At 41.1% G+C, this 24033-nt stretch overlaps 1 protein-coding gene across 7 annotated transcripts; it reads left to right on the forward strand.

The window, feature by feature from the left end:
- The first annotated feature begins 8491 nt into the window (after positions 1 to 8491).
- Positions 8492 to 23914, forward strand: LOC102717890 (polycomb group protein EMF2A). 7 transcript variants are annotated; one of them, XM_040523012.1, is made up of 23 exons: positions 8492 to 8745; positions 9215 to 9333; positions 9419 to 11800; positions 11934 to 12050; positions 13153 to 13321; positions 13395 to 13450; positions 14968 to 15082; positions 15161 to 15404; positions 16168 to 16304; positions 17001 to 17060; positions 17278 to 17402; positions 17910 to 17962; positions 18250 to 18302; positions 18675 to 18728; positions 18814 to 18873; positions 19368 to 19414; positions 19485 to 19612; positions 20342 to 20456; positions 20576 to 20624; positions 22202 to 22285; positions 22416 to 22495; positions 23135 to 23224; positions 23383 to 23914. In XM_040523012.1, the coding sequence occupies exons 4-23, from the start codon at positions 12016 to 12018 to the stop codon at positions 23504 to 23506; spliced, it is 1878 nt and encodes a 625-aa protein (XP_040378946.1). In that variant the 5' UTR covers positions 8492 to 8745; positions 9215 to 9333; positions 9419 to 11800; positions 11934 to 12015; the 3' UTR covers positions 23507 to 23914. The 7 variants fall into 7 exon arrangements, with proteins under 7 accessions (XP_040378946.1, XP_040378945.1, XP_040378947.1 ...); XM_040523011.1 differs by having other exon boundaries at positions 9215 to 9283; XM_040523013.1 differs by having other exon boundaries at positions 9215 to 9283; positions 11663 to 11800.
- Positions 23915 to 24033: the final 119 nt, after the last annotated feature.

A 24033-nucleotide genomic window follows, 5' to 3' on the forward strand; every position in this document is an offset into this window, starting at 1 on the left:
TACAACAGGCCCAACCACTACTCAACGTTACACCACGTTGCAGTAGTCCTGAGTGAAAAACCAGTTTACTCAAGTTATCAGAGGTTCACTAATCACAGTGAAGCTGGGAGCTCGCCCGTAACTGTGGGCACGGCTATTCGAATAGATTATACTTTGATCAGAGGTGCACTACTGTACCCACAAGACACGACTCCACTACACTTGAACGTGCGCCGACATACCACCATGCTATACCGGAAAGGAGACCGTGATAGGACCCGTCACATAACCCTCCCTATTTAATCGCACCGCACTTCAGGTTTCACCCCCTCCTTTACACCAAGTCGGGCAGTCCCCTCTTGTGCCTTTGTAGATCCGGAAGCAGCAGAGGCTTTCGTTACACCACGATTGCCCATCCATACTCCATCACACCTACCCTTGGCTCGGTGCGTCAAATAGTTCGAAGTCATGCTTCAAATCTCACCTTACCCATTTCGGCATGTGGTTAGCACTTAATTACTTCCAGGGTTTCCCGTGAACCGGTCCTTAATTGCCATGGGTGCGACTCTCAAAACCATGCACCCACAGCCCACCATTATCAATATTTTAGTTGACATTAACCCGAACCGGGTAATGAATCATTATTACAGCTATTCAGAACTAAGCATGATTAAAGGTGATCCCATGAGCTATTTGTTCTAAGCACGGCTAAGCATTAACCTATGCCTAACTCTAATCAAGTTACCCTTGGTCTAGCAATGAATAAAGTTGGACAAACAACGGCATAATAATAAGGTTTACCCGAAAAATAACATACAGTAAATATTTTAATTAAAACAATGCATATTTGAATAAAGAAAGCAGGGAATTTGCAATAATGGGTTCAATATGATCAAAGATGAGTGCCACTTGCCTTGCTCTGGCCCCTGGGGAACTTCGGCGACGATCTCAAAGTAAACCGGCTCTTCGGCGGGGTCCGAATCTAAGCGACAAAGCACAAAAATAAATAAAACAGGCATAAACTCTACTGGAACAGCAAAAGAAAGTATTTTTAATGGATTCTTGACAATTTTATGAATTTAATGAAATTTGAATGGACCTAAACGGAGACTAGATGAATTACTTATGAATTTTAGAAGTTTTCTGGGTTTTTTAACTAAACAGAAAAGTCCTAAATCAATTATTGCGTAATTAATGGGGCTGCTGACGTCAGCGAGGAGAGAGGAGGCGCTGACAGGTGGGGGCCACCTGTCGGTGGGAGAGAGGGGAGAGGAGAGTCTGACAGGTGGGTCCCACGGGAGGAAAGAGGGAGGAGGGGCGCGGCGGCGGCTGACGGGTGGGACCCGTCGGTCAGAGGGAGAGAGAGCAGGGGAGCGAGGAGAGGTGGCTCGGCTGACAGCGGCAGCCGACGGCGGTGGCAGCGGCGACGCACGGCGACGGTGCGCGGCACGGCGGCGACGACGCGACGGCGACAATCGGCGTCCGGCGACGGCTCGCGGCGCACGACCGAGGCGGCGGCGCACGCGGCGCGGCCGGGCAAAGCGGCGGCGACGGACTGGCGTGGCGACGACGACCGGGCGACGAGCGCGGGCACGGACGGGCGCGGGTGGCGGCGGCTTCACGACGGCGTCGCGAAGGCGACGACGACAGCAGCGGGCAGCGACGATGACGAGCTCCGCACACGTCCGGCGACGGCGTGCGGCTCGGTGGCGGTCGGCCGGAAAGGAAAAGAGAGAGGGGAGGAGGAAGGAGACGTTCACCGGCGGCGGCGACCGTGCGGGTGAGTCAGCGAGATCGAGGCGGAGGTGGTGACGCAGACGAGCGGCGCCTTGCGACGTGCGGTGACGAGATCGGCAGACGGCGGCGAGGCGACGAGGCGCGGTGGTGGAGAGGATGAAGGGGCGGCGAAGGGCGCGGGGTGCCCTCCGGCGACGATGGGAGCCGGAGGAGGGTTGGCGACACCGAGGCGGAGGCGACGGCGCGGCTGGACGGCGACGACGAGTGGCAAAGGGCGCGATTGCACGTCGACGGCCAACGGCGGGGCACAGCGGTGGCTCGGTGGTGGAGGGGAAAACAGCGGCGGCGCGGCGGTGGGGAGGGGATTTAGAGTGCGGGGAGGCTGGCTAGGGCGGGGCGGAGGTTGGAGACCGAGTCGGGCGCGGCGAGGACTCGTCGGCGGCCGTTGCGGCGGCGGCGGTTGCGGCGCGGCGGCGGACTCGGACTCGGCCAGCGCGGCGCGGCGCGGGCTGGCAAGGGCGCGGTCACTGACAGGTGGGCCCCACCTGTCAGTGGTGCAAAGGCGGAGGGAGGCGGCACGGACTTCGCGGGCGAGCTCGGTCGAGCGAGCTAGGCCAAGGCGGCCCGGCCGGGAGGAGGCGCGCGCACGCGGGAGAGGAGCGGGAGGCCGGCCGAGCGGGGAGAGGTGGGCCGGCTCGGCTGGGCCGGCCTGGGAAGGAGGAGAGGAAAAAGAAAAAAAGAAAAAGAAAAGGAAGGGAGGAAAATTAGACTTCGGCCCAATTTGAGAAGGAAGGGAAAAAGAAAGGAAAAAGGAGGGAAAAAGGAAAGCCCCACTTTTGCCGAGTTTTAAATTAATTTGTTTGGCCAAATTTTATACTTCTGTAATTTGAATTTAAATCCAGTTAGTCGATTTGCGAGCCTCGATTTAATTAAATTAATTTCTTTTAGAGAGATTTTTCCTGAGTTAATTAAGCTAATTGTTATTTACGGATTTCTTTTACGATTTAAGGCTTAGGACAAAACTCCGGGTGTGACATTAGGTTCGCCCGTTTACCCACCAAATCTAATCAACATGTGGGTTTCATTAGTCCATAAATGGTTTAATGTATAGTTAAGCCAAACTGTAGACTATATCATGCACTCAGATACAATCATGCATGTTAGGTTAAATTGATTAAAGGATATTATAGTTGATAGCTAATCCATAAATAGATTATTTATTATATGAATTTTCTATTGTTTGTATCATGTATATATGGTGATAGGTAAATGGGTAAACTCATTGGTATGTGATGCTTGCAGATAATGGGCATGGGGAGGTTTCATACCAGCCATGGGTAATGGGTATACTCATAGGCATAAAATGATCTCACGGGTATGAGTATGGGTATGCACTACCCATGCTCACCATGCTCGATTGCCATCACTGGCCGCAGCTTATCTCACCAAAATTGGTTAATCCTAGATCACCACCATATCGCACGACAACCATCGCCGCCCCCCCTCCCCCTCAATATCAACAAGTGTGTTGCCATCCCACCGTAATTGCCATAAAACCTCACCTCTGTCGAGCTACCGAAGCTTATCTCATCGTTGGATCGCTGCCACCATGCCATTGTCGTTGCAAACCGCGTTACGACAGGCCCAAGCCACCAATTTAACTAAATTAGTTCCAAGTTAATCAAATTATTAAAGGTGAGACTAATCCCACTGAGTCTGGCACTTCGCCCCATAACTGCGGGCACGTCTATTCGAATAGTTTTACTTTGATCAGAGATGTACAACTTTACCCACAGGACATGGCTTCAGACACATTACCGTGCACCGACATATCACCACAATACCACGGAATGAAAACCATGATAAAACCTTTTACCTAACCCTCCCAATCCAATCGTATCATACTTTAGGTTTCACCCCCACCTTTACACCAAGGCGGGTAGCCCCCTCTTGCGCCTAGGTAAATCCAAAAGCAACATAGGCCATCACAAGACCCATCCATACTCATCATGCTCACCCTTGCCTAGATACGTCGGATAGAGACAAGCTAAGCTACGAGTCCCACCATTGCCCACGTTGGTTTGTCATTAGTACGTGTAATACTTCTAGGAGTTTCCAAGAACCGGTCCTTAATTGTCATGAGTGTGACTCTCCAAACCGTGCACTCACAAACCACCATTAAGCGATATTTTAATGCAATTAACCCACGCGTGGTGTTTGATCAAAATCATCAACTATCATTGGCTAGCATTTATTAAGTGAAGATCCATGAACTAGTTGAACTAAGCAGGGCTAAGCATTTCCTAGGCCTAATTCTAATCAATTTACCCTTGGTATAACTAGAATAATTAATGATAATCGACAGATAACAATAGGTAAAGCCCAGTAAATAAATTAAATAAAAACAATACATATTTGAATATAAAACATGACATTTAAAAGCATGGGATCAATATGTTCAAGGTCGGGGTGCCACTTGCCTTGCTCTGAACCTTGAGGGATCGCAACGACTTCAAAAAAAAATGGTGCATTGAGGGTATCGGAACCTACAGGGATCGCAACGACTTCAAAAAAGAACGGTGCATTGAGGGTATCGGAACCTACAGGGATCGCAACGACTTCAAAAAAGAACGGTGCATTGAGGGTATCGGAACCTACACGACAACCGAGGCAAATAAGCAAAAACAGACTATAAAACTACTCAAATAGAGCAAGAAACTATTTTTAATGGATTTTTGGCTTTTTTCTAGATTTAATTAAATTTGAATGGACTAAAACGGAGACTAGATGAATTTTCTATGCATTATAGAAGTTATCTGTGTTTTTAACTATACAGAAATGTCCTAAATAGAATTATTGCAAAATTAATGGAGTTGTTGATGTCATTTGAGGGGAGAGATGGCGCCGATAGGCGGGGCCCACCCGATAGTGGCATCGGTCCACGGGCCAAGAGACAGAGAGGCAAAATAGAGACGAGAGGGAGCGCCTCGGTTCGGCCGGTGGCGGGCACAACGCGGTGACAACTGGTGCAGTGAGCGGCGGCTACGGTGACGGTGACTAGAGAACGGCGAACAATGGTGTGCGTGACTAGCGGTGGTGGGCAGCGAGTGGCATGGCAAGCATGCGCACAGCGTACTCGACACAGTAGGGCGCGGTGACAACGACGGGCAGCGGTCGACCCTAACAGCGGTGTCGCTCGGCGGCGACGGCGTGAGGCTACGTGGCCACAGCAAGGCGATGGCGATGACTCACGGTGAGAGAGATGGGAGAGGAGGGCTCATCGGCAGTCGATGATGGGATGACGAGTGAGAGCGGAAGGGCAAGGGGGGGCGACCGGGGTGGAGTATTTATAGCGGGGAGGGGAAGGTGGCGGCCGGGTGGTGGCATGGGCGCGGCCAACGCGAGCCGGGTGGTGGCATGGGCGCGGCCAACGCGAGCCGGGTGGTGGCATGGGCGCGGCAAACGCGAGACGGGTGGTTGCGCATAGCCAACGCTAAGGGCGGGGCGACAGTTGTGCAGGCGCGGGCGAGGCGGCTGGGGTGGCGACTGACGGTTAGCGGCGCGGATGAGGCATAGCGCGAATGCGGCTGTGACGCAGCGGACGCAGGCGCCGGTTGGAGGTAGGAGATGGACCCGACAGGTGGGCCCCATCTGTCGGTGTCCCAAGGAGAGAGTTGGGGGTCGGGTAGACCGGCCTCGGGGGCAATTGGGTCGTGGCCTGGCCCGCTGTTAATGCTAGAATTTGGATAATTGTCGTTGGAGATTAAACTGTGATTAAAGACCGAATCGGACAGGAAACAGGACAACCGGATAGAAGACCAGGTGGAATATGACTCGGATTCAGCCGATAAAGTATGGATCGGATAAGAAATAGAGTCCGATTGGGCCTAGAATGTTACAGATAGATTCGAGAATAGTCAGAGTCCGTGTAATTTAATTTTATCTATTAGTTAGAGTTAGTTTAGATTTTTTTCTTTATCTCTAAGAGAGTTAGAGTCCAATCGAGACTTGTTTGTTAGAGATAGAGTCTAAATAAGAGTTTGTTATTTCTTTTTATCTATTAGGAGTTGTTTGTCGTGTCCAACACGGCCTAGCCTCCACCCGAGGTTATAAATATATATGCCCAGGGTCATTGTAAAGTATCTACATCATAATTTAGATCAACTACTTTCGGCGCATCACCACCCTCTTTCGAGGTTTCAACTTCGGCAGAACCAGGCACCTGATGCGGGGCTGCATCGTCTCGATATCCGGCGGAGGGGTAAGTCTTACATTCCGCCGAGCCAAGGTAATCATATTGGTTAGATTAGAACTGTCTCGGTTCGGTCCAATCTTCTAATTTTGTTGTGTGATTTCCAATTATCGTATCAGTTTCGACTAGAGTTACTTCGGTATCTTGAGTTGATCTGGTCGACCACTTTGGGCGATCTATGTTGGTTTGATATTTGCTGTTTGACATATTTAATCTTGTATTGTCTCGGTTCGGTTCGATCTAGTAGATTGTGTTTATCAGATGGTTTATATCAGATAATGTATTTTGTTCATTGTTTTATCGAAGTACCAGCCGATAAGTTATAAGTCATCGACTCATTGGCTTGATAGCAATCTAGATCTGTTTAGTATCTATCCTGACATCGCTAAGCGTAATCTTGAACTGTCTCGGTTGGGTCCGATCTTCTATGATTATTCTTAGCAATCTGGACTAGATATTTTATAGATCTTGGTTGTTTGTCCGCCACCTATAGCCGATGATTTTTGCCGATCTACATGCTTATCATATTTACATCAACAAAGTAGCCAATCGTCTTACTGTGTTATTTTTACACCAATCGCCTTGATTTATTTAGATCTGCAGTTATTTATGTTGCATCGGCTTATGAGAATTACATGCAAGTTGGATTTAGCCGATTGTAACACATGATTCATTGTTTATTCCAAATAATTCGTCGGTATATTTATTAGCTTTATCGATCTTCATGTTTCCTATGATTATATTGTGCTCAACTGCATACTATCTTGGTTAAGTCCGATCTATGTATGTTTGGTTCGATCTGGTTATAGGGCTCGTCCGATCGATTAAGATTAATAAGTAACTTGACGGATTATGTTGGTCTAATATTTACTTCCAGTTTGTTTCTATCAAGTTTCTAGTTGATCAAAGCTTTTTACAGTCGATCGTTTATCCTATAAGCTAACCGTCACACCATTAACATTGGATCGGCTAGATTATTAGTTACCTATTGGCTCGATAGCCGATCAGCTTGCTTTACTGTTTATCTTGTCAGTTGCAGGATCAAACTGACTGGTACGCCCGCACAATCTAAGAATTTAGGTCCTGCACTGAAGCTGTTTAAGATTGACTCATAGGCCTTCGTGTCTAACACGTCGAATCACATTTTTTACTTCTAACACCTGTGTGAGAGAGAGATAGAGGGAGGCGGGGGTGGCCGAGTGGCTGTCGGGCCATGGCTTGGGCCAGCCCAACGCAGGAGAGAGGAAGGGAAAAGGAGAGGAAGCAAGCCAGGTGGGAGAGAGGAGGGAAGAAAATTTGAGGAGAAAAATAAAAAAATAAGAAATAAATTACTTCCATTATTTGCCATTTTAATAATTTATTTAATCCTTTTTCTTCCACTGAAATTCAACTTTAAATCTTTTTAATATTTTCGAGTGCTTCCGGGATATTTTAAAATAATCCTATAAGCTTAAAATTAATTAAATTAATTTAGGGATTTGCTCCAGAATTAATTAAGAAATTTGTTTTTCGATGATTTATTTAATTGATTTTGGCTAGGGTAAAAGTTAGGTCATGACAATTGCTAGGCATAATTAGATATTTTATAGATCTTGATTGATATTCAATTGGTTGAAGTCGATGATACTTGCCATTTTACATACTTATTTTATTTACATCAATTAAATAGGCGACTGCTTTGTTATGTTGCTTCTATACCAATCGACTTTATTTAAGTCAATATTTATTTAAGTGTTGCATCGGCTTAAAGGATTACATGTAAATTGGTTTCGACTAAATGATTCATTGTTTATTTAATTATTTGAGTTTATTTATATCGGACTCTTGGCCGATGCAAGCCTTCAACAACCGATTGTTCAACCTATTGGCTAAACGTTGCTACATTGACATCCTATCGGCTGGGTTCATGTCCATCGACTCGATAGTCGGTTAGCTTGTTTTATTTTTAATCTCGTCAGTTTTATGATCAAACTGACTGGCACGTCTGCACCTCATTGAGGTTTAGGTCCTATACTATAGCGGCACAAAGACTCCTAGGCTTCATGCGTGTTCACTATGCCACATCAACACGTTTTTGGCATGCCAAGGATAAGCTAGATTTGGTGTCAATAGACTGCCACCGCCACGGATGAGGACTTGTGCAGGAGAGAAAGAAGAGAAAGGAATAAAATAAGGAATGAGAAGAAAAGAGAAAACCTTGAGATGCTGACATGTGGGGCCAGCAAATGCCACGTCAACGAAACTGGACAAAAATATATTCGACATTGCCATGGGACCTTCTTTGAATGGTTCGTACGAGTTTAGGGTATACATTTCTGGTTTTGGGATAGGGACGTCAGATAGACTAAAACGTTAAGTTAGGGACCCCGGTAAACTTATTTCTCCCGACTAATCACCATTTTTTCTCCAATGGGCTATGCGAGTCCATCAAGCCCATGAGGCTGGACCTTCCTTCATTGTTACCAAGGCCCATCCCTCTCAATACCTCCGCGACTCCAAACCGAAAACGAGAAAAATAAAGCGAGAAAAATAAAAATAGAAATAAAAAGGAGCAGCAGCAGCTCCGCCCAGCGCCGCCGCCGCCGGTACCCCCTCACCCCTCCGGCGCGCGCGTGGCCGTCTCCTTTACCTCCCCCTACCCCCACGCCGCTGTTGCGGCCGTGCCCCGACTCCCCGACCTCCTGCTCTACCCGAGGCCTCCCCATCCGCCCGCGCACTACAGCAGCTGCGGTGCTCGTCGGCTCGAGTCCCTCCCTCGGCGGCCGTGCCCTAGGCTGGTAACCCCCCCCCCCTTCTTCGAATCAGTGACCTCTAACTTTGCCGTACTGTTGCGCGTTGGCCGCGTATCGCGCTAGAGATGCCACTGGCTGGCTAGGATAGGATGGTTGTTGTCACTCAATCGGGCCAGATAGTAGTAATTTTCTTGTTTTGTTTTTGTTCCCCACTGCATAGCACAGTCGTTACAAGGAGGCTAATAAATCAGTAGGAAATTTGCCGTTTTCTTGTTTTGTTTTTATCTACGATCATAGTTGTACAGTAGCCGAGTAGCGTGCCATACCTATCCTGTGAGTGAGTTGGCTAGCTGTCATAAATAATACTTTGTTTTTTTTTGGTGACTTGGTGATGAATAACAGAACAAAAAATGATTAGCAAGGAATTTGCAAAACAACTTGAATTAGCATCCACCTTTCAACTATGCAAGTTCTTCTACTTACCATGCAATTTACCCCTCTTTGTCACTCGCAGTGATTTCTGGCGGTCTAATTATGTAAATTCATAAGCCCTGTTTGGTAGGGCTCCAACTTCAAGTTCAAGGTTGAGACTGCTTCATATTGTACTTGGGGTTGATTTACTGATTTAGGAAGGTGCTTAGCTAGATAGTTAGCTCCAACCCTAATAATATGACCATTTCAAGCTGCCACTAAAATAACTATTCTGCATTTATTTCAGCTCGCCCCTTGGTCGCCACTCCTCGTCCCAAATATACCCTCCTCTCATATATCTGTGCCCACTTATCACCATACATGTAGGGTTGTTTCCTCATCTTTCTCTTTGCTACCTTCTTGTGGCTCTATCTGGTTGTTCTTGAGATATAATAGTAGGTCTCTGTAAGAGAGTCTTTTCATCGCTACCTTCCATATCTGGTTGTTCTTGAGATATAATACTGGTTCTCTGTAAGAAGAGTTTTAAGTACATCCAGTATTTTACTTACAAAAGGGGGAATTTCCGGATGCTTGCTACTTGACCATTTATAACAATTCATATCAAAGAAAAGATTTGCAATCAGTTTTTGGGCCAATTATAGCCTTTGGTCCTGCCTCTGGCATCCAAGTTTAGCCATACAAGTGTAGAACATTATACATGAATTGGTGAACACTACACAACATGCGTTACATGCCCAGACCTACAGCTTATTAATATATTGGTAATATCAATATATGAGATAGCCTGTAGGCATAGGCACATTGATCCACTGAGGGAATTTTCAAAATAGAGTTACCAATGGGACTTTGTAATTCGTCCAGCAGGGAGGGGCACCGACGATAATCATCACTACTGCTATTGTCATATTGTGTTGGTCGGGGCCCAGGCATCGTGTGGGCCCCATGCATGCTGCAAATATCTATGGGTGTGTTTGGTTGCTCGCACCACCTTACCCTGGCCCATCTCTCTCATTCAGGCCAAACTTGGCCTGGCTACAAGGATACACGTACAGCTGTTTGGTTGCTTGTTTCAGTTTAGACTGGCTAGTATGAGATTGTGTTTGGTTGCTTGTATGAGAAATAGGGTTGAGAAGAGATTTTGTTTGGTTGATTGTATGTATAGTGTGTATGGGTACCTACATCTTTTTGGTTGAGATGATCAATTTATGAATTAATATTAGTAATATAGATAAATTAAAAATTTTCACACACTAAATTAACCTATTTATAAAGCATCATTGAGATAATAACATTCTAGTAAATTCATCCATTTTAAAGGAAAACTGAAAACAAATATCAGAGGCACAATAGATCACATCGTCTTTACAAAAAAATTAACAATTACGTGGTGATGGTGTTCATTTATCTCTCCAGAGCAACCGGTTAGGGAAAGGATAAAACAAATAAAATGGTGTCAGTTTCCTCGCCTGCTGCTTCTCTCTGCTCGCTGCCGAATCAATCCGTCCCCGCGACACAGCAGCCCACGCGATGCCGTCCGCTGCAGATCTGGGGCGGCGATGGGGAGCGGTGCAGGCGCGGCGGCTGACGGCGTCGAGCGGTGGACGGGGCCGCAGCAGCCCCTGTGATGCTTTGCGCTGCAGATCTGGGGCGACGGGGCCGCAGCAGTTCGGTCGAGCAGGCGGACAGGGGCTGTGGCGGATGGCGTTGCACGAGCGGACTGGGGCGGCAGCGGATGGCGTTGCGCGGGCAGACGAGGTTGGCGAACAACGTCGCGCAGGGGTGGCAGACGGTGGAGAGGAAGAAGAATGCAGGGGCTTGAGCCCGCGCTTGCATCCGCGCGCACACGCTTGCTTCCGCGCCTGCACGCGCCGAACCTGGCCCGAGAGTGACGCTCCCTCGCTGCGTTTCTCGCAGCCGGGCTGTGGTGGCTACTTTTGCACCAGTTCAGCCTGGCTCAATAAAGCATGCAGGCTACCAAACAACAACTAGTTGCGTCCACTCATGCGAGCCAACCTGCATACAGGCAACCAAACACCCCCTATGTGATTTTTATTTATGATTTTCCATTTATTTTAATGGGAATGTAGGGTTTCTAGATTACTGTTGAAGCTTGCTGATGGTGCTTGGTCTTAACATAAGAAACTATTACTTTGTTGCTCAAAAAAGTTTGCTGACAATTTAAAATTTGACGATGTTACTAATAATCCAAATTACTAATCTGCTAATAGTTAGACAAAGCCGCACTTTATTTTGATCGGAAGTTATCCATTTATAAAACCAATCTTTCCGGTCATTACCCCACCCTCCCCACGCACGCATGCGCGCACACACATGCCAGCTATCACGACACCTGGCAGTACACCAAATTGAGCAGAACTACATCCTTTATTTCCATTATTAATATTAATGAATTGGGTAGTTAAGAAATACATTCTGCCCTGCTGGATCTGCATCCGCCCAGATCCCCTTCCTCATTCCCTTGTGCTCCTGGTCACGTTTGCGCATTCCATTTCATCCTGACTGAGCGCAGAAAAGAAGTCAAGCAAATCAATCGCCAAATCGCCTCATATGGTTCACAACCACCTTGCTACCACGATTCTTCTACCAGATCTTATCAAGAGAAAAAACTCCTCTCGGCCCGCTACTGGAGATCTGACTACTTTCCTTGGTAAGCTCTAGCTTTGATTGGTTCTACTTTGCCCTAATTTTCTCCTATGATGGGACCGTCAGATTTACTTCTAGGATCCAATCCATTAATTACAAGTTTTTTTTATTATTTTACTGATCCAATCTGTGCGTAGGGTTCCTTGCACGGATACTCGTCTGTGCTTCTATGAGCTGATTTTGGTGGGTTCCAGTGAACTGAGCTTTTCATCAACAGGGATGCCTGGCCTACCTTTGACTGACCATGATTCAGAGTACGCAAATGCCCACTATGTTAATTGCTATTTCTTTTCATGCTATTTATATCTTCTTTTACCATCCTCATGATTCTTCTTTGCGAAATATAAGCGAAGGAGCAGATTTTGCAGTATGCTTGGATAATTGGATAGGAACACAAAACTGTGCCATGGTGCCCTGCACGCCCCATTATCAACCATCCACACCCCTCACTCCCCCTCTATAATACCTGTACTAATTGAGGAATGAACACGAGTTTGAAACCTTTCTGATGCAAAGCAGAGAGGTTTATTAGAATTTAATGCTAGCAGTGGATGGGTTAGCATTCATCACACATTATTCACACCCTTTGTCTGTTGAACTTCTTATGTATTTCCCCAGCAAAAGGAAAAAAAATCTTATTGCACCTGTCCATGGTCAGTCCTTATCATCACTGATGTAAGGTTTAGAAAGTAAAGAGCCCCTTTTAATTAAATTGAGATAATGAACTTTGAACTATTTAAGTTCCATTGATTTATAATCTTCAGATTGGAACTTTCGAGTGGGCATCAAAACATCAATTATAAGCTAGTTGAAGTTTGGGGGGGGGGGGGGGGGGGGGGGAAGAGAGATTGGAATTTTAAAGTAAGTAATCAGTTGATTTTAGATTAAGAGGCTCAAAGAATGATGGAAAATAATGGAACATACATAGTCATTTTTTATGAATGCTGAGAAGAATCTAACATCTAGGGCCTGAATCACTGACAGATTGCTAAGGCCAGTGATACATGAGTGAGATATTTGGTTTCTAGTTGATTTAGTGGAACATGATGTTTAAGATTGGCGGTATTATCCAGCAAGGGATTTTTTTAGTGTGGAATGGACAGATAGGAGTGTACTTATCTTGTTTATCTCTCCAACGTAGTCTTCTTAATTAGCAAAGGGTTGAATAACTTTTATGGTTGATGATTGGCAACAAAAAACCATGTGATACCTTGGCTTGTATCTTCAATTCAGTCATGTCCTTTGTATACAGTTCTGTTTATTTATAGATGGTAGTCATTTCTATATGCTGGATAGGTTTCTTCTTTAATGTTAAATCCATTCTATTTTTTTATTCACAAGTGTATTTATGTGCAGGAACATTGGATGTGAATTCAATTGTCAAAGGTCATCAGACCAGATGTGCTATCAGCAGTTTGTAGATCATTTTTCTTCAGATGAACAACTTAACCCTGAAGAAACTTTAGCTTTATACTGCAAGCCAATTGAACTGTACAATATTATTCGACACCGAGCTATTAAAAATGTAAATTTCATCATGAAAACCTTGTCTGTTGTTATGGTTTAGATAAATGTGCTCAGCATGTCTTATTTTGCAGCCTCCTTATCTTCAAAGATGCCTTCTTTACAAGATACGTGCAAAACAAAAAAAGAGGTACAATCCTTGAGTGGTTTAGGATTGTACTACTTCGACCCTATGCATGCAGCTTTCATATTCAGCTAAACATCTTGATAATTGATTGATATTCCTACAGTTTTTTCTCTGTAGTATGTATACACTTTGTTGGATAGCTTGGATTTTTAGATTGCTCAAAAGGATTTCTGGAAGAAGTTTGTAGGGTATGAATCCTATAGAAAATTTTTCCATCTGACCTTATGGAAGAAACGGGTGAAATCATGGAATCCAATAATATTCTTAATAAGTTCACCCTGTAAGAATTTCACAAGAATTCAAACATGAGCACCAGCATGTTGGAAGTTTTCATAATGCAACTCACTGTCTAAATTAACGTACCTGCTTCTTGGAAGCATCCACATAGCTTTCATATGTTCTGGAAATCCTTAGGACTCAACTTGACGTGCCTCCCCAATTCCTGTTTCATTGTTCCTGTTCCTTTGCTTTTCAATTGTTCCGAAGAGGTCCAAGTATTGGCTGGGAAGTGGGCAGCATAGCTGATAGTGGCATATATAATGTGTGGCACAACTTTGGCTCTTGTCCAGAAGTTTCAGTTGCTGAAAGACAGGCAGAATTGTTTGGATTAAATATATCGCAACTCAAAAAAAACAGAAGAGATTGTTCTGATTCACTCAAAGCAGTTCCTTCTGCTGACAGTGCGGACACTTGAGTATGATTTCAACACGATTTAAATAAGAAACATCTGGAAATTATATTCCTTTGTTCTTTTCAAAGCACCTACAAGACACAATCTTATTTTAAATTGTGTACTTGACTAGTTAAATCTTAAATTTGGAAGTGCATATTTTGTTTTCAAGTTTCTAAATTATGATAGCAGATTTCCTGGTTTTAATGAATAATATACACATATTTGTTTCTGTTCCTGCTCTTGTCACAAAAAAAGTTTCAGTTAACATGAGTTAACTTTCACCATAGTTATTGTTTAAAATATAGTTTTTGGGCACACACACACACACAGACATATATATATATATATACATATATATATGTATGTATATATATGTATGTATATATATATATGTATGTATGTATATATATATATATATATATATATATATATATATAATATGACATAACCAGGTTTATTACAACAAAAGCTTTCATAAAATGACTTTTTTGTAACTATCTTTGGATTATATGAAAGTATTATAGTCAAAGATGTCTTGTTGACTTGAAAAGTCTAAAATGTTATTCTTCTGTTAGGGGAGAAATTACATCCCGTTTATTTTTATAAGTGGAAAATTATATATTTCCAGTTTCCATTCTTTGAACATTTGCTGGATCAAAACTTACTCTGGCCTTTCAAGTGTGGGCGGTTATTGGCGTTGAATTTGTTCCTGAATATAGTTTTCTTATAACATAAACCTGGCCCAAATTATATTTTTCGAGAGTAATATTACTTTTTGATAAAGCATGATTGATTTTTGAAACTATTTGTTGCAAGCACTGATCTGCATGTGCGTCCTTGAATGTAGGATACAGATAACTATATCACTCCCTGGGTGTAACAATAAGGAATTGCAAGCACAGAATATCTTTCCACTGTATGTTCTGTTTGCTAGACCTACTTCAAATGTTTCTGTAGAAGGAGTAAGTGTTGTTCCTTTAGTTCATGAAATGTGAATTATTCTATCTAGCTCTGTTCTCACCTTTGGCTTGATATTGCAGCATTCTCCAATATATCGGTTCAGTCAGGCCTGTTTGATTACTAACTTTAATGACTCTGGGAATAATGACCATGCTGAAGCCACGTTTGTTATTCCCGACCTGGAGACTTTAATTGCCACTGAAGCTTATGGTCTTACTTTTATCCTTGTAAGTCGCGGTACCAAAAAAAATAAAGGGCGAGTTGGAAAAAATCTTGTTGAAAATAGCAGCTCCGATAACCATGTGGACCTTTCATCTCTCCAAAGTAAGTCTGTGATTGGGACTGAATAATTGGTATAGTCTACCGATGTATAGCTTCCTTATGTTGTGGGTGATGTAATCACACATCACACCAAGAACCAATTCTTAAGTAATGGACGCAAAGTCCTCTGCTCTCCTCTGTAACCAAGATACAAATCAACCTTTTTCCATTTTATATAGAACACCAAAGTCCTCTTATGTATGTGCATTGAATATAGATTCAGCATGAACCAGCAAACAACTGACTGTTAAAGTTTTAATCCCTAGCTCCAGGTGGTATACTGTATATGGTTGTTACCAGCATTCCAACTCTTCTCTTTAATGTTGACTCGTGGGGAACAAAGGCACTATTATAGTTTTACGCAGCTTTGTAAGTGCATAGCCAAAATCCCTTATATTTGGGACGGAGGCGGTAGCTTTCAAGTTGAGTAAACCTAGAATGGTGCATAGCCAAAACCCCCTATATTTTATGGACAACTATGAACTATTTAAGAAATGACGTGCCATTTTAGCTAAACAAGACTGGTTATTTTTGCCTGTATTTACTGTTTATCAACATGATCAAGTGAATAAAAGACCATCAAACATTGTGTGCTTAATCTCTACAAAGAGATCCACATAATAGGCCATCTTCATGAGTAGTACAAATTCATAGTTCCTTATGTAGAGGGTTTTCTCATTAAGCATAAATACGATTTTGTATCTCCTGAATAATTGGGTTTGTTGCCTTAATGGATGGGCTAACTGTTGTTTCCATTCATTTTCAGAGTTTGCAGGAAAATGTTTCTGGGGTAAAATTCCGATCACTTTACTTAATTCATCTTTGGAGACTTGTGCGGATTTAATTTTGGGACATATAGTGGAGTCACCCCTCAGTATATGTATGAACCCAGGCTACTTAGAGGTAAGCTTCAATGTCCTTAAAACATGTATGGCTTATTCTGTCATTTCATTATCTTCTTCTGAGCATGCCAGTTATCCATCTAATTTAACAATCGTAGGATAGATAGCTAGTTAGCCACTGGCTATGGTGGCACAATAAACTTGTTTTAGGGGAAAAATGCCATATAACCTGCTTGCATCTGTACTTCTTGACTTGAGTTTTAATGATTCAGGACATGCAACTCATATATGCAAATTGCTACCTTTACTTTCAATCTTTGACAATATTTATCACTTCTACTTTGATATTTTGTGCGAGAACTATCTGTGCTTCAGAATTTGATGCTAATTTACAGTTCATATTTTAATTGGTGGTGCCAATCAACATATACTGTTTATTTTAAATTCTGGATTCTCACAGAAGCGGAACATTTACCTTGTAGTAGTCATAAGTCCTTGTTTAAGTCGACATCTCCTGATTCAAAAGTACAAGTGAAAAATTGCCTAATTAAGTTTGTATTGCACTAAGTTATCATTATTTATGATGATTAATAAAAAAATATAGCGCAGGTTGGAACCTGCAGTTAGAAAAGTTTCCTGGAACCTCATGCAAATTGTCTGTGTTTTCCTTCCTATGCCCCCTGTATTCTGCTGTCCTCTTTGTTTTTCATGGAAACTATATTGACACTACTTTTATCTTTTGGTAACACATTTGCAGCCAAAATTTCTTGAGCATGACAGTTGCTTGTCATTTTGTTCTCGCAAGGCTGATGCTATGGTAACTTCTTATTTCTTTGTTTAATCTAATTATAGCTTCCAATTTCCAAATTTATGTGATAAATATTGTTTATGAACATGTGAGTTTGCTTATTTCTCTATGTTTAAAGTAATCATTGGTTCCAATTGTTTGTAGTGTACTTGAATACTTTAGTTCGCTGAAAACTGCAAATTACTTGCTGTAGAATTATTGAAATTATTGATCTTTGTTATGATAGGGTCCATATCAGTTGGAAGTAAAAGTTTCTGCAGCAGAGGCTGGTGCAAAAGACATACTCAAATCTCCATATAATTCCTTCTCATATAGTGATGTCCCACAATCCTTATTACTAAGTATCGTAAGGTAACAAGTATCCCACCTCCATTATGAATTTAAAATCCATATTCCCTCTGTTCTTGCCATTTTGGGCAATGGCACGGTTTCCAAAACATATCTTTGACTCTAATTTTCTGTTATAATATATACAAAAAAAATAAGTAAATATTTAATTTTATAAAACTACTTTCTAAGACTAATCTATATGTGATGTTCTATTGTCTTCAAACTAAATATTTTAAAAGTTATTGATAGTCAAATTTTTAATAGTTTGACTTTGTCCAAAATGTCAAGAACTATGGAACCAGAGGGAGTACTTTTTTATACATAGGACTAGGTTTTATTGTTCAGATTGGGCTCCAATATAGCCTCGTAGGGTCAGGCAGGCTGAAGTCCACGTTGCCTGATGCCTAGTCTTCCTGGGTGATATTAAACATCATGTGTAGTTATATCACCATGCTTTAGTCTCTTCTTTATCTAATATATTTCAATTCTGATGTAAAAAGTTTCACTTGCGAAGTTCTTTTCGTGCAGGCTAAGAGTTGGCAATGTGCTCTTTAACTACAAGAACACACAAAGGAGCGAAGGTTATTTCCACCCTCCACCCCTTCCTCACCCGCCCCCCCCCCCCCCCCCCCCCCCCCCCCCCCGCCCCCCAAAGAAAATAAGGAAAAGGAAAAAAATGAGTAATTGCTGTTTCTGGCCAAAATCGAAGATCAAGACATGCTTTGCAATTATCTGTTACTCTATTGTTGTACTTTAGTTTTGCATCATTTACTGACACCTTTAGTCAATATTTTTGTGTTAGTTTTTATTTTTTGTCCCTAGGGGTTATTTCTTTTTTCTAAATGTTTCTTTAATTCCTTCTTGCCAGTAACGGAAGATTTTTCTTGCCCATTTTGCCTTGTACGGTGTGGGAACTTCAAGGTAAAATTCTGAATTAGTGTTTCTTTGTGTTGTGCTTGCTCTTGTTACTGGTTTCTGCTAATGGCTGGCCCCAAAGGTTCCATCATCTGCTACTTTTTCATGAAAGCTATCCATTCTTCATTTCATACTGTATCATTGATATTGATGAGATTTATGCTATATATTTTGCTCCATATTTTCATATATTGATGAGATTTATGTGATTCTTACTTTCCTGTTAGAAGTTGTGTTAAATTTCATGTTTGTTCGTGGTGCTTTGGTGTGTTGATGTGTTGTAAATATTTGAGTTATTCTTACTGCAATGATACGCAATTCTCTTGCATATTCAAGAAAAATGGGTTATGTCTAATATTATGATTTTGGCGACATTAGGGCCTGGAATGTCACATGATCTCATCACATGATCTGTTCCACTTTGAATTCTGGGTGAGTAAATTTCTGAAGTGTGAATTGCACAATATTCTTAATACTCAATAGTAAGATAACTACTTTGTTTCTCTTGCCAAGACAGATATCTGAAGACTACCAGGCTGTTAATGTTCGGCTGAAGAAAGATAACAAGAGAACAGAGGTAAATTAGTGATAAAGGATGTACGCTGTACCTAATTAACCTAGGTTGGATGTACTTCTACCAGGGTTGTGGGATCCATCCCATACAAGCTAGAATAAATTTTACATTCTTCGCTTAAACAGTTAAAACTCCATTTCTATTAAGTTTTGCTTTAAGTGAAACATCCTTTTTATACTCCTTGAAAGACAGTTGGGGTGTGATGGTGTGTTCTACGCCCAACCCACTCTAAATCTTTTGTGACTATAAATTTGTAGGCCATGTGTGTCTTGTTTGTAGGATTTTCTAAAAACTATAAACAATATTATATTTTGCACTTGAGGTTGTTGATACTTGATTGGTCTCATATATGTAGATTTGTTTTTGGTTTGAAGGAAATTATTGTTTTAAATTTCTATTGTAGACTTAAAGCATATTAATTGGGATTCATTACAATGCGTGGGCATGATGTTAGATTGCTAGTATCTAGAGAAACTGACTATCACCATAATTTCCAGTTTGTGTCAGGAGAAGTTGATAATAGCCATCAGATCTTTTACTACCGGTATGTTCTTTGTCCATAGTTTGGAACAATGCTAAAGCCTTTGTTCAGTTTTCTAACTATGTTCTATCAGATCAAGGTTTAAGAAGAGCAAAAGAACAGAAACACTTCAGGTTGCACATGCACATCCACATATTACAGAATCAGGATCACTTGACGATATGCAGGTGGAGTCTGAGGAGGATGTCCAAGAGGAAAAGGGTATATCTCTTGTCTTATTGTTTCATAGCATGCAAAATAAACTAGATGCTAATAGAAACATATTGGTATTTACTGTAATATTCTTTTCTATATTAATTGTAATGTAATCTGTTACATGTCTACTCTTGGATAGTTGTTTCTTTATTCTATGGTAGCTTGTTACACTAGATTATTCTATGCCATCCCACTTCGTTTGGTTCTTTGTTGGAGAGTAATACATTGTGCATGAAAAGCCTTGAACACTTGATTAACTGGATGGTGGAAGCAGTAAAATTTCAACACTTAGGGCTGGTTTGCTTCGGAGCCAAAAGTGACCTTACCACTTTTTGTCAACGTCAAATTTTGTTAAGGTAAAGTAGTGTTTGGATTGAAATGGCCTATAATTTCTAGGCTTACCAAATTTTGGCTTGAATTCAAAAGTACACTAAACACTTGGAAGTTACCAAATATTGGTAAGGCTAATTTAGGCCACAAACCAACCCAAACCACCACTATCTTTGTGTAGCTTTGGCTGAGAACTGAAATATAACCCCAACACCTACAGGTAACCTATTCTTTTTGTAGATTTGAGATTATCATTCCACTATAATGCAATGAAATAAATATCCTGGATTTCTCTTTTCCATTAATTTGGCATGTTCTGAATTCTCCTGGAAGTCTGTTTCATGTATTCATGATGTCACCAGAATTCAGGTATTTTCTTCCTAATGTTTTCTTGGTTATTTGTAGAAAATGCTTCGATCGATAATTCTAAGAAATTACATGGTAGCAATCATACACCATCAGAATTTCTGGCATTTGGGAAATCAAGGAAACTATCAGCAAATCGGGCTGATCCCAGAAAGTAGTCCTCTATGTTTATCATCATGATATCGTTTTGCTCGTTATTTCTTTCTGTATAGACACCTCTTATATGGGTTTTTAATTCAACTTTTTCTTCATTGCATTTATACTATCGGGCAGTCGTCTACTTCTGCAAAAACGCCAGTTCATCCATTCTCATAAGGCACAGGTGATCGACAAACATATATTCTCATCTTTATTTCTATTTGCAGTAAAAATTGGCTTCAAATTTTATTAGTTGTTTTTGATGCTCCAGGCATGCATATTTACTTGCAATGTTTTCTGAACTGGTGCTTTGTCTGTAGTTTTCTAAAACTTGCTTCTGTACTTTGTTTTACTTCTAGCATCTGTTTCAGTTGTATATTTTATCTGAACAAATACTAGACTAACTGCTGTCTTCATTATTTCATTCCCAATTTATAGTAGAAGATTATGTGTCATGGTCAATCTCTGGCAGAGCTTTACTATGTGTTCCGCTCTGTACTAGATCATTTAAGTGATGTATGATGACCTGTAAAAGTAATTCTACACAGATGAAAAACAAAGAATGCGACATGAAAGTATTTGCAGTTGATGATTGACTTTTCAAACTTTTGCAAGGTTTAAGGTTGCAAATTGGAGGTTTTCCTTAAAAATAATTACATGAAAGTATTTTCATGATAAATCATTTTCACATGAGAAATCCTAATATTCTTTTGCATATAACCATGGCTGAGGATTTTAAAGTTCACTGCACACGTTCTAAAACATCTTTTTGAGAATAGTAGGGGCATAGGGGTACCTAACTAGAATAATAACATATAATTTTTCTACTGCATGGAAGTGATAGCCTTGTAGCTGGATTATCACATAAGTGCTGGGTGATCTTGTTCATCTTCAGCAACATAATTGACTATCCATGGTTTTGTCTAGAAATGCGGAGCGAACAAACATTAACAAAAGAAAAAAATGAATAATCAGAACTAGCTTTTACGTTGGGCTCTTTTTTATGTTTTCTTTTTTTTTTTGACCCTTTCCAGCTTCTGTTCTACTGTTTTGTTACTTCTAGCTTGGTTATTTGTTATGAACTTCAACTTAGATACAATTCATTCATGATGTCTCGCTAATTTTTCATTCAAATGCTTATTATTGTGTAATTCCAATGTTCTACTTATGCTTCACTTTCTTATGTTATCATAAGAGTAAAATACACTAGTGGTTCTTAAACTTATTTTATCATCTCATACTGGGTCATTAAAATTTTGAAAATATAAATTAGAACCCCTTTTGTCACTGAATGTACAATCACTGGTCCAAGACCCCCCTCTAGGAGCTGTGTTCAACTTGGCGGTGCCAAATGTCATGTCAGACTTGAGTTGCATGTTCAAAGTGAATATGCACAAATTAAGAGGTAACTCATCCCCTCTACACCAAACTGACCACCACAAACCAGTTTTGTGCATATTCGCTGTGCAATTCACAGTGGCTCCTGTGTTGCCAAGTTGGCATGCCATATTGACTTGGCTCATAGTGGGGTCCCAGGCTCTTTTGGACTTGTTATGGTTCATTTAGCAAGAATAGGGGCCACAATCTGTAATTTCAAATTTTAGGGACTAGGATGAGGCCAGTAAATAAGTTTAAAGCACTAAGAATGTATTTTACCCATATCCTGATGTTGAGTGTTTCTTTATTATTACTTGCATATTTCTTATTGTTTATGCATGTATTTAAAATCAAGCTAATCATTGTTTTTACATGTTCTCGTAGCCAATGACATTCGAAGAAGTTCTCTCAGATAATGATAGTGAAGATGAAGTAGATGATGATATTGCTGACTTGGAAGATAGAAGGGTAAGATGTGGCTATTTGATAATCTTTTTGACGGTCCATGAAGAAACATTGATCAAGACAGGGAGCTACATTCACATGACCTCAAATCAATCTCTTGTATTGTTGTTTTAACGTTGCCAAGTAAATGCAGATGCTTGATGATTTTGTTGATGTTACAAAAGATGAGAAGCGCATTATGCACATGTGGAATTCATTTGTTCGGAAACAAAGGTCTGTCATATTCCCAAAGTTTAATTGGCTCTATCACTATAGGCAGGTGTTATGACCTGGTATTCACTATTTTTGGTTTGTTCTTCAACTTGCAGCTTAGTGAATCAACTATAATAGTTTGTTCTTCAATAAACTTCGTGTTTCAGCCATCTGTTGTGCTATTAAACAACTATTAGTAGGGTCACAAAATTATTGAGCATTCCATTCTTGGCAGATTTTTTTTCACAGTTCTTTTCATTAGCTGTCCTGTGTAACACTTGATTTTTTTGTTATTTGGGTTCATTTCTTGTTTTACTGCATTAACTGTAGTCAAGTAGTAACATCAGAATTTTTTATAAAAATTACAAGCTGGATTATGCATTCTTTGTCCTAAAGGGTATATTAGAAAATGCTACTCCCTCCGCTTTTTCTTTTAATTGACGCCGTTGACTTTTAGATCTACGTTTAACCCTTTTTTATTAAAAAAATATAATTATTGATGGTTTTGTTATGATTTGATTTATTACTAAAGAAATTTTAAGTATGCAAAATGAAGGGTGAAACATAAATCGAAAAGTCAATGACGAGTACTAGATATTTGCTTGTTATAAACACTGGTTTTATTTGTTTTGGTTCTCTAACTGAAAAATATGGCTGCAGCATACTAGCTGATAGTCACGTACCTTGGGCTTGTGAGGCATTCTCCCGACATCATGGAGAAGAACTTGTACAAAACTCTGCTTTACTATGGTAAGTCATCTTAAATCTTAGATTTGTCATACCTCTTATTTATTTGAAACATGTTTAGTGTTGTCTGCAACAGGCAGTAGTTTCATGTGCACACATACCTTTGGGCCATTCTTGTTTAGCTATTTATTTGATTTGCAATTTCCCCTCTGTATGAACAGGGGATGGCGCCTTTTTATGATCAAACTCTGGAATCACAGTCTACTAGATGCCCGTGCAATGGACACCTGCAACAAAATTCTTGATGCCATCAAAAATGAAAGCTCGGATCCCAAGAAACACTGACAATAGGAAATATTGGCCAACTTGTGTACCATGGTGTTGATTTCTGATCATTTCAAAGTTTCTTAGAAAAGACAGGCTTTATAGCCTGAACGATGCAAAGTTAGTAACATATGCTGAGGTTTTTGTTGTTTTTATTAGGAGAATTCTCAATTCTATTCATTGAATGAAACTGAAGGGCCAGGTCCAGGCTGCCAGGCCTAATATTAAACAAACTACCTTGTTCTGGATGACACTCAGTTCCAGGAAAAACCTGGATAACGTGACTTTACATGGATTGGTGGTTCAGCCCAGACCATTTTGTATTGTTCCCCGTTAAACTTGCTGTTTGATTTATGAAATTGTATGAATAATTTGTTGCATGGTCAGTGTTTGGCGACTGCTTTTCTTTTAGGGAGCATTTGGTTGCAGAAAAGTTGCATTGTTTCTAGGTGATCACCGTGTAATTCTAGCTACTTGAACTTCAGTAAAGAATATAGGATTCCGGTATAACTAAGTTTTCCATAGTCTGTGTTATTATGATTCGTTTT

This window comes from Oryza brachyantha, chromosome 4 (genome assembly GCF_000231095.2).
Source record: "Oryza brachyantha chromosome 4, ObraRS2, whole genome shotgun sequence".
NCBI lineage: Eukaryota > Viridiplantae > Streptophyta > Magnoliopsida > Poales > Poaceae > Oryza > Oryza brachyantha.

Bases quoted from the DNA above. Each gene is read 5' to 3' on its own strand.
- LOC102717890 (XM_040523010.1), top strand. From the start codon at position 12,016: ATGCCTGGCCTACCTTTGACTGACCATGATTCAGA. The intron at 15,083-15,160 runs GTAAGTGTTGTT...TTGATATTGCAG, and splicing joins CAAATGTTTCTGTAGAAGGA to CATTCTCCAATATATCGGTT. The intron at 18,729-18,813 runs GTGAGTAAATTT...TTGCCAAGACAG, and splicing joins TGTTCCACTTTGAATTCTGG to ATATCTGAAGACTACCAGGC.